We start from the raw sequence: 19313 nt of genomic DNA, 5'->3' as shown, positions 1-19313 counted from the left end.
AGATTTACGCTCACTTAGCTAAGCGTACCACGTTATGAGCTCCCAATAAAAGTAGGAAAAATTTCAACTGCAACATGCGCGCTCGGTCTACTCGACATGTGCGTTTCACCTTTCATTTTTTTTTCTTCTTCAAGTATTGAAACGATCTTACACTATAAAATTGAATTCGATAAAATGAGCACTTGCAACAAGGTAAGATGAAAACTCCCTCCGGGGTGCATTGTACTTGGCAGTTTCAAACATGCAACATTCGAAGCAAAACTTCGTCTCTGTAAGCAAAGCCGTTCAGATAGGCATGGAGTTTCTTCATTTTACAGTCAGTTGCGCTTTAAACGAGGATCAGATAAGAGGCGCAATTAAAATACGCGTTCGGGGAATATTAGAGGTATCTGGACAAATACGCCCACTTCCAAAAGTCAGTATTTAACAACATAAGGGTCAGGGATGTTAGGGACACCTCGTAGACAGTGTAACATTAGTAACCCGGACGCTGGCAGTGAGTCCTGTTCAAGTGACGAAACTATCTGACCTAGGAGGTTTTCCTCTATAAAGATACAGAGAGCTGAGAGGGCACTCGGCCTCTCTTCCGAGTGCATTCGGTCCTTTGCTTCGGTACTTCGTAGACGACAAGGGTCGTTGGTCGGCATCACAGGATACACGATACATGAAAAGGTTACAAACCTTCATCATAAAGACGTCTCCGGGGGAGAAGGTGACTCCAATATTAGCAAGTTCCTGAAGTAGAGAAGAAAGAAAGGGAGGTTAAACGAGGCTATGAAGGTAACATTATAATGTATATTTGGCGTCCGAGAAGTTAAGTCTTCCCTTTAGAAAAGATGAAATAGCGAGATTTGCAATCAACCTTCCGATTGATTATTATGTTCAGGCAGAGAAATCGTGGTCAAGAGATCGGGTAAACGAGCGATCAGTGTTTTAAGCTCTATAGTGTTATACGGATACATTTCATCCTTATATTAAATTTACAAAAAAAAAAAAAAAAATGTCAACTAAGGATTAGGTCAGTTTCTAAGCTACAACAAGCTCCCGAAGTGCTACACACACGTAGTGCACGATCGTCCACTGCACAAACCATTCCGTAAAACGCAGTGGTGGATCCGACATTGATCATGGAAAATGCACCCGAGCAAAATCTCGGTCAAAAAGAGAAGAACAAAACAAAAACAAATATTTATGTGCTTAAGTGCACAAGTCATACTTTAGGCATTCAACCCAACGGATGTTCTACTCGAGTCTAAGTGTGCGACATGCCAGAATTCATGAGCAGTGCAAGGGAGGGTAAGAAAAAGTCTCCGCTAGCTCTAGACTGCCACACCTGGTTCTTCGACATCCAAATCTCGAAACGCTCGCCTCATTTTTCAAACATTCATAGCTTGATATTATCAAAACTTGTATGACAGTTGTCATTTGGCTTTAACTTGTCTTTCTCTATAATAATTGTGGCTTTGAATGACTTTTAGTCGACTGATTGTTCGATGAAACCGCTCAAGTCCTTTGCTCGTGTCGTTACTCATGACGCGCCCCGGTCTCATGAGCTGATATTATTTGATTCACGTAATTTTAAAATGAAGTGAGTGGCGGCACTCGCGCTCATGCTTCCCGCAACGCTGCACCGAATCCTTGAGACGACAATAAAATTATCAGGAACACGCCCTAAAAAAAGTGTTTAACGTCACTATTACCGAGTCTGCTCGTAAATGTTGGAATGTTCATCTAAAGTACTTGAATACTGCAGATAAAAAAAAAAAAAAAGATATCGAGTGTTCCTTTAACTTTTTATGCTTTTCCGGATACGACACCAACGGGACTTGTAATCTTGCTATTTGTACATTTTAACAAAAGCAGCGTGCACATAGAGCTAATAGCTTAGTTTGCGCGCTATTCCTTTCATTTTCGTCTTTTTTTTTTTTTTTTTTAGGAGTACAGTTTGTTTTATGTTTGAAATGGCTGAGTTCTCTAAATACAGGTATTTTATTCATTGCTCTCTTTCCACATCTCTCTCTTTCTTTCTTTGTTGCTAACATCTGTTCTCTCTATTTTATTATTTTCAGTTCCGTGAGATGAAACCGAGAAAAAATTGGTTTAAATTTGCATTAGAGTTTTCGGGACACCATTTCATTGTCCCACAACAAAGTTTTCACCTCATAGATTTAACTGATTCAACGTAATGTTGTAGTTCTTCGTCATGTTCTTTGTAACTCGCCAAAAATAAGGTAACAGTATCAACCTGATTAGTTGAAGGCAGTTACATGAAGTATACGTTCGTATTCTTATTAGAAATTCTTATGTTAATAAGGAAACAATTTTTGTCTTATATTACGCTTTTTAATTAATACTTAAGAGTAAAAACAAACATCGAAGTGTAGGGTTAGTTACGTATCTGAACGTTTAAATTTCAAGCTATAAACCGAGTTTTTAACAAAGCAGCCGTCAAACGGACAGAAACATCCGTAAGGCAAAGGAAAGGCCAGTCATTTGGAGATTGTCGGTGTCGAAAACCGTGTGCAGTGCGGGCGATGCCCGTCGGGGGGTGCGCTCTCTACGGGGCCAAGGTGCTGGGGGAAATGGCGGAGGCACCGGAGACACGCACGGCAGCGCGTCGGACTAACCTTAAAATCGGCGGCGTCAGCGATGCCCCCGTGGGGCATCTTGACTGAACGTTTTACTCCCTGAAACATAGGGGGTGGGGAGGGGCGCGGCATCAGAGGCCACGCGGGCACACGCCCCGCCGTTTGGACGCGCGCGCGAACACCGCGCCGCCCCCGCATTCGGAACATGGGCAAACCTCAACTCCTCAAAAAAAAAAAAAAAAAATCTACCCCTGTTACAAAAAAAAAAAAAAAAAAAAAATGTTGGGGGCTGAGGCTTAACTTTAGTGAATGGAGAACTCATCCAGATCAACCCTCGTCTATACATGATCGCCGACAGCTTAGGAAACGCACGGCTCATTGAGTGTCTCGCTCCGTGATTGGTCCTTGAACGATGGCATCGGCAAACGCCACAATCTGTGACATGCCCGCGTTTCTTGTGGTGTCGGTGATTAGAGGGTACTCGATACTCCAAAGACAAGGTCTTGCTGTAGTAGTACGAGACAAACTGGGGCAAGACGGCATGACGTGGCCATGTGACGTGACGTGACCACGTGGCGTCACGTCGACTGGTCAGGTGACGCCACGTGGTCACTGACCAGTTCAGCTGACGTCACCACGTTAGGCTACACCGTGGCGTCACGTAATGTAAGATGTACGCATGGTCCGTAACGTTACTTCTCAAAAAAAAAAAAAAAAATTATCCGTTACAACAAAAATGTTGTTTTAAAGTTTTTTTTTTTTTATTTATTAAATACACTATAAAGCATTTCTACTCCGCAAGGTAGGATATGCCGACTCTTTCCCTTTCCCCAAATGTGGGGACGACGAGGCGGTACTGTAAATGACTTAACTTTCGCGATAACCCAGGTTTCACGAATTTCACTGCTTAAGAATACTGCGAAAACGTTTACCACGCAAATACATCCTTCCATGGTTACGAATACGTATACATAACACTACCTTCGCGCAGTCGCAAAATGTTTTGTGTCCAGGAAATATTCCCGAATCCCACAGTCAGCGAAAATGCGCGAAATATCGAGCCCGCGAACATCAGACCGTTTACAGTACGCGAACTCATTTGGCCAGCCAAAATGGCTGACGGTCAAAAGGGCTCCCTCGAGGGAGGCTCCCGCAGAGTTGAGGACGGCTGTGCCTCGCCCCGGCGCAAGAGAGCGGAAGCGAGGCTCCTTCGAGTGCACTTCTCTTACCTTCACGTTGGAGACTAGGTCGATTCCCGAGTCGCCCTGGAAAGGGGGAAACAAATTGGGCGGAATCAGTCCGGTGTGAAATTGAGCCGACGCCTGAACGGCCGCGCCGAACTGGGATGGAGAGGTCGCGCGGAGTCTGAACAGGTGCGACTGCGGTTCTTGCTTATTATTTACTCGCACCTTCTGTGTGTGCTTAAGGCAAGCGTCCGGATGATTGGGTTCTTTTCGGGTAACGTATTTCCTCGGCGTCCGTACGCACTCGAGGGATGCGGGCTGAGCGAATGCGAGTGTTATACCGAGGGCAGCCTACGCAGAGCGGAAACTTGTTATAGTTTCCGCTTTGGATTGCAGTTGGCATTCGAGGCCGCACAAGCATACCATACGTGAGACAGGCATGAACGATGGTTACGTGCCATACTCGCGTCAGCTGTTTTCTACTACATTGTCGAAGCTAGCGTAGCTTCCACAGAGTTGCATCATCGTATCGCTGCGAGAGCACATGGCTCCGCCTTGCGCCTCATTTGCGTGAGCTCGCGCAACTGTTGCTTTGACACGTTCGAGTGTCATGCACGGAATGTGGCCTTGGCAACGTAGCACAAAATAGTTGACGCAGAATACAGGTATGGGCTTCATGCAACATCAATGTCCCTTTTAGTGCTACAGCTGCTCTTGAAAGGAATGTGGTCAGACACAATATTACAATGCGCCAGAAGCTCCTCCCACTCCCTTATTTCCCGACAGTCAATGCCCCTCCGCGTTGCACAAATCGTCCGCTACCAAGGCGCACGTAGTTCTACGTCGCACGACACGTCACGACGACTTCCTTTACTGACTCTCCCACGGAGCAATTCGATGTCGTAGCTGGTACGTGGTTGTGTTTATCTGGCGAATTTTTAACTTGCATCCGACTATATTAGCGTGAACCGTTCAAATGTTTAAAACGATGCTACGTTACTAATACCATCGCATGTGATACTGCTGTATCTGGGCAAGTGCAATATACAGGGTGCCTCAAATAGCGGCCAGGCCCTTTAAATCAACCGCAAAATCGGTTTCTTAACCTATCGCGCAAAACGACTTTGTGCAGCGTTGCCCACAGGCGGTGCATTTTTTCTATAAAATTTGCAAAGAGCGAACTCACCTGAGGAAAAAGTTAAAGAACAGGAAATAGCTTAACTCCTAAAGAAACGCAGCGAAGCCACCGGCCTTCAAACAGTGGGGCGCCCTATGGTTTGAAGACCGGTGGCTTCGCTGCATTTCCATGTGAGTTAAGCCTTTTTCTTTCTTTACTTTTTCCTCAGGTAGGTTTGCTTTTCGCAAATTTTATAGGAAAGCTGCACCACCTGAGGGTATCGCTGCAGAAGATCGTAGCGCGATAGGTTTTGGAGAGGCTGGCCGCCACTTGAGACAACCTGTAGATAGGCAGGATAACCACTGTCTGCCGGTAAATGGTGCTACGAGTTGAATTGAGTAAAAAAATGAAAGACGCTTACACATCTGTAATGCGAAATTAGAGCGCAGCTCTCGAGGTATTTCGATTTTGCGACATACCATGCCTTCTGCACCGTCCTCCTCCTCTGTATTCTCCCCTCCCCCTCTTGCGTACCCTCCCCTTCCTCGTTTTCGTACCTTCTCTTCTCCTTCATACCCTCCCTTCCTCCTCGGTACCCTCCCCTCCTCCTCCTGCGTACCCTCCCGTCCATCTCCGGTTACGCCGACGCCGCAAAAAATGAGAACGAGCGTCTAAGAGCTGCGCTCTAATACAAGAACACTGGCTCGATTGCGCAGGCTATTGCTCGATTCAAAGGGTTCATCGTATCAATATGCCCATCCATGTATAGTAAGTTAATACCAATGCCCGAAGCTACGTTCGCCTTCAATCTAGATAGTGTGTGCCTTTGATCCAGATCTTATCGTTGGACAAAATAAAAATAAAAATAAAAATAAAAAATGCAGCACAAAATTTCAACGCAGACAAGGAAATTACTAGCAAAAACAAGTATAATCTCGAGGATATGTTACACCAGATTAGTCGAGCATAGCATATAAAAGAGGTGCCAAGATTTCGGAAGCAGTTTTCCTATTAAAAAATTGGGACCAGATTTTTTTTTTTTTTTTTTTTTTACCCGTGTTTTTAGAAGTATAATATTTTTCCAATATTTTTATTCCCCCGACCTTTCTTACGAAAACCACTTTCCCGTTCATTGTGTTTTCGGGGGAAAAAAAAAAGACGTGTCCTAAGAATCCGTTTGTTAGACTGATCGTGGAGCATGCTTATACAGAGATCAAAACTAACGTGGCTTTATATAACTTTTTCTTTTTTTTTTATGGGTGTCTGACGTTTCTGGACCTACTTTGCTCCCCTCACGCGTGTGGACGTGCGATGACTGATGTGGCGAAGTATGAGAGACAACGTGACGTGACAGTGTAGTGATTGACAGTTTAAGAGACGCAGGTCATGGCTTATTGGAATCACGTTTCTTGCTTCGTAAATTTGTGCTTTGACTTTCTTCTGCGTTTCTCAATTTGTCAGTGAGTCTAGTTGACACCAATGAACCGAGCATGCGACGAATTACAGTAGCCGATTCCATACGAGTCACCCGGGATGGACTCCCGGTGCAAACCGGTTCTGCACCTGCAGGCTGGCCTTACATTTGTATCACAAGCCTTAATCCGTTACGCACCACCAACAAAGATGGAGATACATGCGAGCACCCGAAAGCTGACGTATCGCTCGTTTTCATATCGGTTTTAGTGTGTGAACGCACCTTTTCGCCTTTGTCTCCCTTGTCACCCTGTGGAACGGGACGTTTAGTTGTTCAGTGGTTCCCCGATTGGGGCAGAACATCGACCGGAGCATCAGGCCGGGATAGGAACAGTCGGAATACTTACGGTATCGCCTTTCGGGCCGTCGATTCCTATTGCGCCCTGGAAAACGACGGTTGGTGAGAGGAAGCGAATACGCGAGGAAGGGCACACGCCACGCCTCGGCACTGTAACCGAAGCGCCTAGAAAGTGAGGGAGAGGAGGAAACGGAAGTGTGCGGGAACGTCAGGATACAGAGCTCTGGCTGTAATGGTTAGTGGGTAGAGCTAAAGCTGGCAGCCTTTGTCTCCACTGCACTCGTCGAATGCGTTAGAACACCGAACGCCGGCGTCCGGCGTTTGACTTTCGCCTTCGATTGCATTCGACGAGTGCAGTGGAGGTAAAGTCTGCTAGCTTTAGCTCTACCCACTAAGCGTTCGAATCAGAGTTCGGCGTTCTGACGTCGCCGCTTGCACTCGCCTCCTCCTCTCCCTGACTTTCTCGACGCATAGGAGCTAAGAAAACCTCTCGTGCGTTTAGATTTCGCTTCCACGCTGCTACTGGCAAGCCTTACAGTGTGCGGAAAGGGCAGTGCTAATGAAGGATTAACGATTCGTTTACACAGTCATCATATTATCTAGCGGCTACCATCAAACTGATGTGCCTCGGGTCACGTTGCTCGATTGCGCAAACTGTATTGCTGTTCACTGCATTACAGAGGGGCCAAGATGTGACACGCTAAACAGGCACCGCAGATTGAGACCGCCTTTCTTTATTAGTCTTGTGTCCCAAGCCCGGCATATCGGTAGAAAACAAAGGTATCTCTGCCAGATTATCCTATAGGTTTTCGTCGCATCTAGTCGTTTCCGAACGTATTTTAGCGTCCGTTCGCTAAAATACGTTTCCGAACGTATTTTAGCGAACGTATTTTAGCGTCTGCTTGCGCCGTTCAAAACTGTTTATTTGCGCCGGGATGTTTCGGTGGCGCAATCTTCAGGGTTTCCATCCGTGACGTAAAGACAAGGATTTGCCTTGTTGGGACGTCAGGAGTTTCAATCCTCCATACTCATCATCACTCGTAAACGACAAGTTCGATAATGTTAAAAGAAATCACGGAGGAAGCTTGAATTCAGTGAATTCTTAAATCGACACCGTCAAAGCTGACAGTCTGACCTCCGACTGAACTTCTCCCAGCAGAGACGCCATCGTGAGCATTTGACCAATCGTGCAAGTCGATCACAGCGACCTTTTGTTTACCGTACTTGAAGAACATTCGGAAACCTTCGAAAGGGGCTGAATATGTTACATTGGACGGTCAGATTCGCCGCGCTCGTTTAGCGTGTCGTGTTGAATGCGTACATGTGGACAGCCCTTAACAGAGATTGTCAACGTTAGAGAAACAATACTAGAAATCGGAGATCGATAACTCGAACTATCGTCGTGAGAGCACATTGCGCCAGGTGAAAAAAAAGTTCGCAAAAGCACGCTGAGATCACACCGGCTTACGCAAACTTGGAATGTGATGCAATGTTACTGCAGTTGCTTTTTTTTTTTTTTTTTTGCCTGCGTACATTGTAGAAAGACGGCTGCGATGGTGATCTTTGTTTTTATAGACAGACACTATAAAAGCGCCTGACGTTTTCGTTTAATGAATGTTTAGTGCAATCCTTCAGATTCTCGACGAAACAATTTCGGTTACAACACTGGGCAGTTTCGCCATTGTTCACGAACTTGCAGATATATTCGCATGAACACACAAGAAACACGTTCAAGCGCGAATCTCACGAGGAAAAACAAAAAGAAAAGAACCCCTTAAATTTCAAGGAGGTGCAGAACACAAATAAATACAGAACCATCGGAAGGTCTCTTCGATCTAATTGCACGCCGGTTGATGAAATAGCGTTAATTAGAACGGCACGGCGAGATTTAGAGGTCTGCAGGCGACCGGCATACTCGCAGCACTTATCTTTTCAATCTATTTCACTCTCTTACCCCCTCGCCAAATCTCTCAGTCTTATAGTTTTGCGCAGTAAAGCGCTCCTTTGAAAAAAAAAAAAGAAACTTTGCTGAACACTAAGGGCAGACGGAGACGCCGTATTTGTTCGGCTCAAAACCAAAAAGAAAGCCCTCGCTCGTTGTAATCTTGATGGATCCCTCAAGTAGCACGCTGCAGCAGGCATCCACGGATAACGAGGGTTTACGGGCTTAATTTCTCCACTTGAGCGGCGCGATCGGAACGCATGCTATTCGCCAGAAAGGAAAACGAAGGTCCGGGCGCCGCTCACCGGAAACCCAGGCTTGCCAGGCGGCCCCGCAAGCCCCTGGAAAGAAGCAGACAGACACGAAACCGTCAGCAGCAGCGCAAGTGAGGGCAGTCGCGGCATGAAGCCGACGTCACCTCCTTTTTGACTGTTCGTCATCGCCGTCCATCTAGGTGCATCTATACACACTTCTCGAGTTGCTTTTTTGGCGGTTTACCGAGAGGTTGCCTCCTCGGAAGGTCATACGTTCGAAGGTGTTTGCTCCGCGTACTTGGCGGACGCAAGTATGTGTGTTCTTTGAGGAAGGTTGAATAAGAATCGCGCGAAAATAATAAATGAATAAATAAAGGGGATGCGGCAGAGAACGCGCAAGTGAAATGTATTTTGGAAGTGGAAATGCGAGGTATGACGGAGTATTTGAACCTTCTTTACTTTTTTTTTTTTCTTGGCCCCGAGATACCCGCAGTCTCTGTGGACTCGAATGTACCGAGATGGGCGCGCAGGCGTTGATTGACAGCTGTCGTTAGAATAGGCCGCGGTTTTCTCTGGCTCTTGCCGTTAGGAACTTCTGAAGGTCCTGGTATTGGGGGCTGTCCTTTATACATTTATTTTTTGTTAAATATTTCTGCGCGATAGAAGCAAACGTGAAGCTGGGTGCGCGGCTGGAAGTACTCCGTTCTTGCAAAATGGGACGGTCTCGTGTCCTCATGTCAGTAAAATATCTCGATAAAGAGGCACGTTGCGATATGCGCTAGGCTAAAGTAAAGAAGCTAGATGCTAAAAACACGCATGCCTAGCGGTTTGTCTCCCGCTTGTACAGCTAAATTAGAAATAAATAATTAGAAACAAAACAATAACAGCGCGATAATTCTGAAATGTCCGTCTAGTTCTTTATCACTGCTAGCGTTCTCCATGCTTGACGCCATGCAATTTCCCGGTGATGTCGGACTGCTGACTTACCAGGTTACTAGTACAGAGACAATTTTAAATTGATAAAAGTTTAAATTACTTGAATTTTCCAACTCCCGATTTACGTATTGACACCTGATCGCTGACTGCACGTTAATGTGCTTGGAGGACTGTCACCTTAGCTGACTCGTCGCTGTGCACCACGCACCACTTAAAATGCATGGTTAAATTAAGGGGCGACAAAACGCAGGAGGAAAAACACGATAAGTTGCAAGCCGTAGCATCGGTAGTTCGCCCGTAAAAAAGATATTTCAATGACTTCATCGACTACTTTCTGTTTCTTGACAAGCCGAGAATCTCCTACCCTGTTTAGTACCGGTTTCCACCTCAATTATTGCCATGAATACGCGGATTTTCCGGGCTTTTGTTGTTCTACCCGGTCGTTCCGAGCACTCCTGCTCGGTCTTGGTGATGGTTTCAGGCACGACGGCTGGCCCGGAACGATAAGCGCGAAGGGGCCCGAGCTGCCAATCGGGTCGACCCGGAGGCCCCACTTAAGCTCGATCCACGTAAATCCAACTTGCGAAGGATTGATTGCATAGGCGTCATTCGGCTTTGCTCGGTCGTGTTTGCGCTGGAACATTATCGACGTATAAAAGGTGCACCACAAAAATAAAATAAAAATAAAAACCAAGCCATTGTCGAATCCAGCCAGATCGACGGCAACTAGCGGGAAAAAAAATGGCGGCAAGTTTGTATTTCAGCATGATTCTCAGCGTCTGGCGTTCTAAAGACGAAGCCGTGAAAGCAGCTTCAAACCACATGATGGAAATCATCGATAGTCACTGAAAGGGTGAGACCGGCAAGGGGGCGCTTCGGTTGTCCCGCCTTCCGCGCGAGCTTCGTCGTCCCGTGCACATCCAGCCCACGCACGCGCATTCAAAGTGCGGCAGTCGATTACCCAAAGCCTCCTGTATACTGACAAAGCCTGGCAGACCACCACGAGACGCGGCCGCCGAAGCGAAAAAGGTGGTGCGGCAGACATTGGATGAGAGGAGAGCCACGTGACTGGCGCCCCGCTGCGGCGAGATGCCGATACACAGCGTCTCGCCGCTGCCGCGGGACGCTGCCGCGAGACGCAAGGACCAGAAAGTGTGTTTCGAGTCCACGCCGCTGCAAAATCTGTGCGCTGATGTGCAGGCTCCCCGAGAAATAGCTCTTTGATGCTCTGTGCTACCAGACCCTCGGGCTCTAGAGGAGGCTATGGCAGAAGGCATGGAGCGCGTGCTGGAGATGGAGCGTTTCAAAGACACGCCCTGCCGTTCTCATACCCTCAGTATTAGAAAAAAGGTGTTGTTATATAGGGTTGCGCTCAAGCTACGCATCGTGTTCGATGAAACTCCGCCGGAGAGTCATACATCCGATAATCAAAAGGCGTGTTGAAAATTTCTCGGAACATAAACATATCGCATCCTGGCCTATCTTTTTTTCTTTCTTTTTTTTTTCACACATTGAAAAGGCTACAGCACTTAATTAGCGGACACGCTTAATATTGATGCAGTGATGTATGTAAAACCAACAAAGCCTACCACGTGATTTCCAACATGCTTTTTGAGCTGTGATCGAGGATAAAGATACTGTGCGGAAAAAAAAAACAGAGACATAAAACACAAAAAGTATAGTCAAAGTTAGGGCAAATTGTTCCCAAACCGATAAAAGCTGGGGTGACATCCACTAATTGAGTAGCCTAATTACCTCTGCGTTAGATAGGATCGCGCCAAATAAGAGCTGTGCCCTCCCTGCCTTGTGCGAATTAGTTCGCCCCTTCACGGAATACGAGGGGACATTTCTATACATTCGCGTGATTAACTTTCAGGCACAAACCAGGCGAGGCTCAGAGTAAATATCAGCACAAAAAAAGAGTTCGATTTAAGTTTAAGAACGCTTTATGAAAGGCGTTTTGAAGCGCACTTTGGATCTGACGCATGGGTCGAGGAGGAACTTGATGTTCTGTCAACTAGTCAAGCTGCTTGTATAAGTTTGGTGCGTTGCGGGCTGAACTATAAACCACTCTTTACAGTGACCTCATACGAACACAAACCGGATATAGCGCCAGCTGACGCCGCAATTTTTATTTTACTCCTTGTCCACTTAAGAACAGCATTGCGTGACAAACATATGCAATGTAATTATTTCCATCGATACTTGGTCCCTGATTTTCGTTACCGGACAAGGCTGCGACCTTATTGCAAGCCAAGTGATAAGGAGATTAGAGCGGTTGGTAACGCTGTCATTGACACTAATAGGTTTCGATAAAAAAAGTGAGTTGGTGGCATCGGCGAGTCAAAAGCCGAGGTCACACTGCTCAAATACATTATATACAAAAGACATTCTGCATATACGAGTCACCGCAATATCCGTGGTTCGAATGCCGCCTGCCAAGTTTCCTCCTTAAACTCGTTGCCATGCGGCATTCGAAGCACGCATCTCGCAGTGACTCGCGTTCGAATTTGTATGCTTACTGTCTTTTGTATGGTGTTATAAGCAGTGTGACCCCGGCTTATTAAGACGAGAGCGAATTAAAAAGCGGGGATTCCAATAGGCGTACATTGCTCAAAATCAAGAAACATGAGCTGTATTTAGGTTGAAGGTATAGAGTTTCCCCCATAGCCCCCTCTATACTTACAAAGCCTGGCAGCTCGACGACAGAGCCACAGAATGCTCGGTCGCAGATTTGGGGCTTGAAGATCTGGCAGCCCAGAGCATCAAAGACCCATTTTTCTGGGAACCTGGATGTCAGCGCAGAGCTTTTGCAGCGGCGAGGAGCCGAAACACATTTGCTCGTTGGGCAGAAGTGTGTTTCGGCGTCTCGCCGCAGCAGGTCGCCAGTCGCGTGGCTCTCCTTTCATTCGTTGTCTGCAGCTTCACCTTTTCCATTTCGGCAGCCGCTTCTCGTGGTGATCTGCCTTGCTTTGTCAGTATATAGGAGGCTATGGCTCTACCCAATATATCAAACTCATTCAAGAACGCCAAGCTATGGTGTACTAGAACTGGGCAGTGTGTCGTCCGCGCCGAGAAGCAACGGAGGGAGGAGGTCGGCGCAGCGATGACGGCGCGCCAGGACGCCAGGGGGCGCTGCGGGTAACAGGCGTGCTCCTTCCCGCTCCGATTGCAGCGTGGTCGTACTGCTTGTGATCGCGTGGTTCGCGTCGTCGCCTTGTTTTGCTGCAAGTTTTTTTTTTTTTTTTTTTTTTTTTTTTTTTTAATGGGTGAGTGAATTGGATTGTGATCGGCGCCGTTCAGTGGGATGTAGACAACGCGTGCAATTACGGAAAAACGGCGGGACAAGAGAGACGGGACGCGTTTTGTAACGGGGCAGTGATTTCCCTACACCCCTCTATGGGGGTGTAGTCCCCCCTTGTTTTTCCGAAAGCACCCCTTTAATTCGCAACTACACTTATATTCTCAATGCCCCCCTCTTCCCCCCCCCCCCCCCCCCCTCCCCCTCCCTAACCTCAATTCCTGGGGCCCGTGCCGGGTTGCAACAGTGGCTACCGGTCCTGCAAAGAAGCCCGTTCCCTTTTTCGTGCCCCTCGCGAGTTCGATCGGCGTCAGTCGTCGTCCCGCAACATTAAAAGGAGTGACAGGGAGACTCTGCTTCATGTAATGCAGGCAGTCATGACAGTCGTCCTCTACATCTTTTTTTTCGGACTTTTTGCACTCTAAAGTATCTGCTAAATTGGTTTTACAGACACTGGTTTGGACACGCCGAAGGGTCCTGTGCACGCTGACTGCATTAGAAAGGCTTGGAGAAGTGACTGTGAAAATGTGACGTTAAAGGTTATGGCCTCACATCAGCAAATTTTTTTCTTTAACAGCTTTAAAAAGATGAGCGTTGGCCCAGCACTCCGTCTCTTCAATGAGGAGGTGTTAAGAGGCCTCTTTTTTTACCGCAAAAAATATTGAAGGGTCTTATGGCCCAGCGGAAGATACTGAGTCATTTATCCTGAAGATTTCGAAGCTCATCAAGATCATGACCTCACGTTGGAGAATGTAGAGGTACAAAACGCCATAGGCGCCGACTACGGGGGAGCTCGGGAGCCCCCCTCTCCCGAGCTCTTGGGAAAAGCAAGTACCATCGCCTCCGGAATCCTTGGGTGCACCTCATTAATCTCATCAGTGCGCTGGTGCCCAGTGCATAATTAAAAATATATCTGTACGCCCTGGTGCCCACACATATCAATATAGCTGGTGCTCAGTGGATAAATAAGAATTTATCCACTGTGCATGGTTACTACCAGAGCTGGTGAGTGGATACATTTTTCTAACTATTCGCACAGTCCTGCTTGAAGACCCTACGTAGTAACAGCAAACACGATAAAGGCTAGTACTAGAAATTCCTTCGAAAGCCCGTGGAAGTAGTTGCGAGAGTCGACAGTGGCACCTCCATGCAGCCTACGGAAGTAGACGATATAATCCGTTTTGTAAGCCCCATTTTGTTTTCCCAAACGTTGAAACAATTAATTACGGTCAGTGCTCTTGAACCACGGAATTCATTGATCACAACTACAGTGACAGCGAAATTATAGGGTCACAAAAGCACACATTTGTTTAGGTATCACGCCATCAGCATGCTTATCCTACGTTATCCAGGGGATTACACACGTTTGGGACGTCTCTTTCAAGAGACTTCCCGAACGTTTCCCTGTGGGATGGATTTCCCGCCTATTCAGAACGCAACATTGTTAGCGCGAACAAGCGATCGCCAGTTTTACTATGAGAAACTAAAGGATCTCAGCAAAGTTCTAATTGCTGGGGAAAAAGCTCATTCGGGTCTATAATGCAGGTGATAAAAGTTCGTCCTCACTAATACTCTTTCGAAGTAAATCCGAGAAAACGCCAATGTCTTGTTCGCGCTAGCAGTGTCGGGATGTGTACTGTGGCGTCCTGCCCGAAGATGCACGTCTCGGGCAAAGCATTTGGCAACGAATTAGTGCGATAAATAATATGTGAAACAGCATAAATAAAGAATACCGTAAAGAGTTAGCCAAACAATACGAAACAATCGAACTCGTGCGGAACGCCAAGCCAGCCAAGCGCTACCGCTGCCTGCGCTCCGCACACCGGCAGCACGCCTACTACACGTTGCGCCCTCTCGCGGCCACCGATCCGGTCATCGCAGAAAGAGCCCCCCTTCCGCCGGCGCTCGCTACACTGCCCAGTCTTCTAGTACACCATAGCCAAGGGTATGCGAACAGAAACTGAGGGAGAGGGGGAGATCAGAGTGTGAAAAAGCCGAGCTCTGACTGGAATGATTACAGGGTAGACGCAAAGCTAGCTGTCTTTGTCTCTACCAGCTTTTCAAACGCACAAAGGAGGACGCCGGCGTTCGGTGTTCGAACTCGTTTGAAGAGGGAGTAGAGAGAGAAAACCTTTACATCTACCCACTAATCATTCCAGCCAGAGCTCGGCTCCTCAACGTCCCCGCGCGCGTTGCCGTCTTCTCCTCTCTCTCACTTTCTACCCGTATAGCCTTTATTGGTGGTTTTAAACGAATACACATTACGGTCTATACAAGGGGTTTAAACATGTAACAGCTCTTATCTTGCGATTAGTGTCTCGTAGAAATACACCCACATTTGTCTTAAGCCGGGGTCACGCTGCTCATACATCATACGAAAGACAGTCTGCATACAGGTTCGAACGCGAGTCACCGCGTGATCCGTGCTTCGAATGCCGCACGGAAATGAGTTTAAGGAGAAAACCTTGCACGCGGCGTTCGAACCACGGATATTGCGGTGACTCGTTTCTGCAAACTGACTTTTGTATGATGTATGAGCAGTGTGACCCAGGCTTTAGTCTTTCCGTCGTAATGCCATCGTCCAACTCAAACGTACAGTATGTATACACATCCGGTAGTGCAATGATGCCCAATCGCCTGTCTGTGTGTGTGTGTGTGTGTGTGTGTGTGTGTGTGTGTGTGTGTGTGTGTGTGTGTGTGCGGCCCGGGAAAAAGGGGGGGGGAGGGTGAAGAAGAAGCAGGCGCCCACGGAGATAATGCAGTCGGTTATTACCCAAGCGGGCGCCCGAAAGAAGCAATTCATAACCAGCAAGAATTTTAGATTTTTATGTGTGCGTTTAGTTTAGGCTGTGTGTACAAAAATTGGAAGCCAGCCCTCACCGAAGCGACCACTTGTTAAAAAGTTATCTTATACCTAATTTACGAGAAAACGCAGTCTTTTGTGAAACCGGAAATGACGTTGAAAGGCTTGAAATGAAAAAAGTTTTGATCATACCTTCTTGTAAAAACTCTACTCTAAAGAAAAGCCCGTGCGTCTACTTTCCCGCACAAGGCTCGCAGAGCCAATCACCACAGCTTACGGAGGCAGCTCAGCAAATGACGATGCTGAGACATATGTGTAGACCAAAAAACGCAGTCTGAGTTGTGACATTAAGCAATGCAAGCGTGACGTTTTGCATTGCTTAATGTCACAACTCAGACTGCGTTTTTTGGTCTAAACATATGTTTCGGCACCGTCATTCGCTGAGCTGCCTCCGTAAGTTATAGTCATTGGCTCTCCGAGCGTTGTGCGGGAAACTAGAAGCGCGGGCTTTTTTCAGCGTGTATATGTAGGGTTCCGTGTTTTCGGAGTTTATTTTTCGTCAAGTTCGGAGGGTGTTCTGGAGGGTTTTTGCCGAAAATTCGGAGCTTATCGGAGTTTATTTTTGTTTGATTCCTAATTCTTAGAAATTCGGAGTTTAATTTCGCAGTGTTTCGCATTAAAAATAAATAACTAATATTCGGTTGTAAACGTATACTAAAAAAGAAAAAAAACGCGATTGTACTAATTCATATTTTCTTTAGTTGTATTTGGTGTTGGTGCCATTACTACTGGCAATACTAATTTGTCTTACGACGAAGTTGCACACAAGTGTTGCTTCGATAAATGGAGGTATCTCAATATCAGTACACTCCTGGAGGTCGTCGCAGGGAAGCTTGTAGTATTTCCATAGTATTCCATGAACCAACCGCGCGACTGCGCAAGGTATAGCGGTAAAGGATGTAATAGGGAAGTTTCAACTGTCCCTCTTCGCCACTCCATGTAATCTCTATAATCCATAGATTTCACTGTTACAAAAACAAAACCTCTCCTTCCTCTAAAACACAAAGAGTATAACCCAAACTAGAAACATAATCAGTGACTTTTGTAGTGACCCGAAAGAGTACAATGACCTGCTGTACTGACCGAAATTTGAAACAAAAGCGTGGTGGCATTTTTCCCGGACCATTGACTCTACGCGCTGATCCAATCATTCATTATAAAATATTATGTGTGTGTGTGTGTGTAGGGAAGCGGGGCGGGGGGGGGGGGGGGGGTGGGGGGGATCCGCACACCGAAATTTGGAGTTTATCTGATAAATCAGAATTCATCCAAATTTTATCGGCGGGTGTTTTTCGGAGTTATCCGAAAACACGGAACCGTACTTATATGGTAGAAGCTAAGCGTGCAATATAACTTGTTTCGTTTATTTTTCTCGACCGTGCAACCATCTTGACGTCGAAATGACCTCTTTGGCCGTTGAACTCGAGATCGAACAGAGCCCCGGGAAGTCGTCCGCAAACACAGTTCGATAGAACAAACGGGGTTGACAAACTCGAAGCCATCAAGTCGACGCAGGAAACGAGCCCCGCGAGTGACTATAGGAACATTGCCAGAAGACCTCTCGTCACGCGACCCAACGATGATGTCGATAGCACGGGTGCCACGGCTGCGGGCCACCGATGCCTTTTCAAGTCTGGTCAAAGGAGGCGATACTGGTTAGGTTTCTTGGTGCCTATTACCCATAGTACTTTAAACATACGGTATGTGAGCATCGCAATTATTTATTTCCAATCATTCTTTTTTAAAGGAGGTGGAGCCTTTCGCGGCAAGTTCATTGGAGCTGCAGGTTAAACGCGAAAATGTATTAAAGAATATTCGCGGTGAGAATCTCGATAGGGGCGCTTCTGTTTTCCTCACTGTGGCTAGTGCAGGTGCTGCCCACGTGGCTATGATTTAATTTTTGTAGCGCATATGAGCTTGGCATTGCACGTGCTTGCACCAGCAGAGGAAGTTGAGGTATCTCAACTCTGGTTTGTGAAAAACATTCCACCGGGCGGCGATACCCAGACTTCTCGCCGCTACATACTGCGTTCGCATGTGCGCACGCACTGCCCCATAAACACACGCACACGCATGCAATCACCCTTAAACTGAGACTAGAAGCTCCGCCTTCAGCGCGAGCTCGCTGGCCTCCGCAGAGCTTTGGTTGCGCGTGCCTGCGCGTTCACATTTGTGTTAGCAAGGGCAGAAAGCTCGCGCTGAAGGCGGAGCTTCTAGTATGAGCTTAAGGGTGAAATGAGTGTAGACGCGCACTCACGCCCTTCACACACGAAAAATAAGTAATAAGAAAGAAAGAGAGAAAACTAAAGTTTGCTTAGAATTGTCGCTTCTCCGTAAAGGACCTTAAATTGGCAGTATTTCAAAACCGGCAATTTCAGCGAACGTATACACTTAAAGTGGCACCTCATCTTTCGCCCTGAATGCAGCAAGACAAAACTTTGTGCTGCGGGGACATACAGCCCGGTCATTTTTCTTAGGAAGGGTGCCCATAAAACCAGAAACATCTGCGGATATTCTCATCTAAGCTCCGATTATAGAGAGGAAAAGGCATTTTTCAGCCCGGCCAGAAAAACGGACTACCAGTTATTTGAGGGAAAAAACAAACCCCCCCAAAAAACCGACAAAAGCAGTATTGCGGTCGGGTGCCCGGCACAATTCGGTCGCATTTCTTATTCGGTCAGCGGCGACCGGACACAAATTACCGAGGCTTCCGAGACCCTTCGTCCCAAAGGGTTTTTTTTTTTTTTTCTTTTTTTGCTTCCCGTTTCTTTGCTGCGCGACTCGTGCTCTCGGTGCAATCTCAATTTGCCAGGGGAAGTGGTTAATTGGCTTCGCTGTCGCTTCCGGTAACGCCGACACACGAGCTTCGCTATAGGGAAAGACAGACAGACGTATCCAAAGTTCCCAATAGGTAAAGAAAAAAAAAGAACAATGAAAGGACAAGAAAATAAAGTCTTACCAATGCACTAAGAGGTCACGTACATATGAAAACAACAACGATAAAACCTAGACGGACTGCGTGTTTTTCCGATGCCGATAGAAGGCGACTTTCGATGCCTCGTTAGCGACACCGCATCTCTGGTTACGTTACCCTAACGATTCTTCTATACGTGCTTCCCTTGTGCTATGACGGCACTTCGATGACTTCCGTATAGATTCGTCTTCACTGATCGTCGTCTCAGATATCTTTTGTTACGTGGCACTCTGGGCATCAGGTGTCTGGTTGCGAGGCCACAGAAGGCAGCAAGGGGACATCTGCTGTTGCTCGGGTTCTGATTCTGTGAAGCAGTAAATAAGCATTTCGAAGGCGATCTGGAAGGATCATGGTAGCTCGTGGCCACTGTTGTACGCGTTTCA

The 19313-nt window shown here is 46.9% G+C and overlaps 1 protein-coding gene across 10 annotated transcripts in view; it reads right to left on the bottom strand.

Annotated features, from left to right (window-relative positions):
• The window catches only part of LOC8028448 (collagen alpha chain CG42342), a 420040-nt gene that overhangs the window by 118060 nt on the left and 282667 nt on the right, over positions 1–19313 (bottom strand). For 6 of the 10 annotated variants that reach the window (XM_040503854.2, XM_042292412.1, XM_040503855.2 and 3 more), the window contains exons 4-8: positions 8908–8943; positions 6710–6745; positions 6586–6612; positions 3818–3853; positions 682–735 (exon numbers count right to left, since the gene is read on the bottom strand). In XM_040503854.2, coding sequence (XP_040359788.1) covers positions 682–735; positions 3818–3853; positions 6586–6612; positions 6710–6745; positions 8908–8943 — 189 coding nt within the window. Of the gene's footprint in view, positions 1–681; positions 736–2627; positions 2688–3817; positions 3854–6585; positions 6613–6709; positions 6746–8907; positions 8944–19313 lie in introns of all 10 variants that reach the window. The other 4 variants (XM_040503852.2, XM_042292410.1, XM_040503851.2 and 1 more) reach the window with 3 other exon arrangements.

This window comes from Ixodes scapularis, unplaced genomic scaffold (assembly GCF_016920785.2).
Source record: "Ixodes scapularis isolate PalLabHiFi unplaced genomic scaffold, ASM1692078v2 PGA_scaffold3__209_contigs__length_174095766, whole genome shotgun sequence".
NCBI lineage: Eukaryota > Metazoa > Arthropoda > Arachnida > Ixodida > Ixodidae > Ixodes > Ixodes scapularis.
Note: the sequence above shows the minus strand (reverse complement) of the source record. Positions and strands in the feature narration are given on the sequence as shown.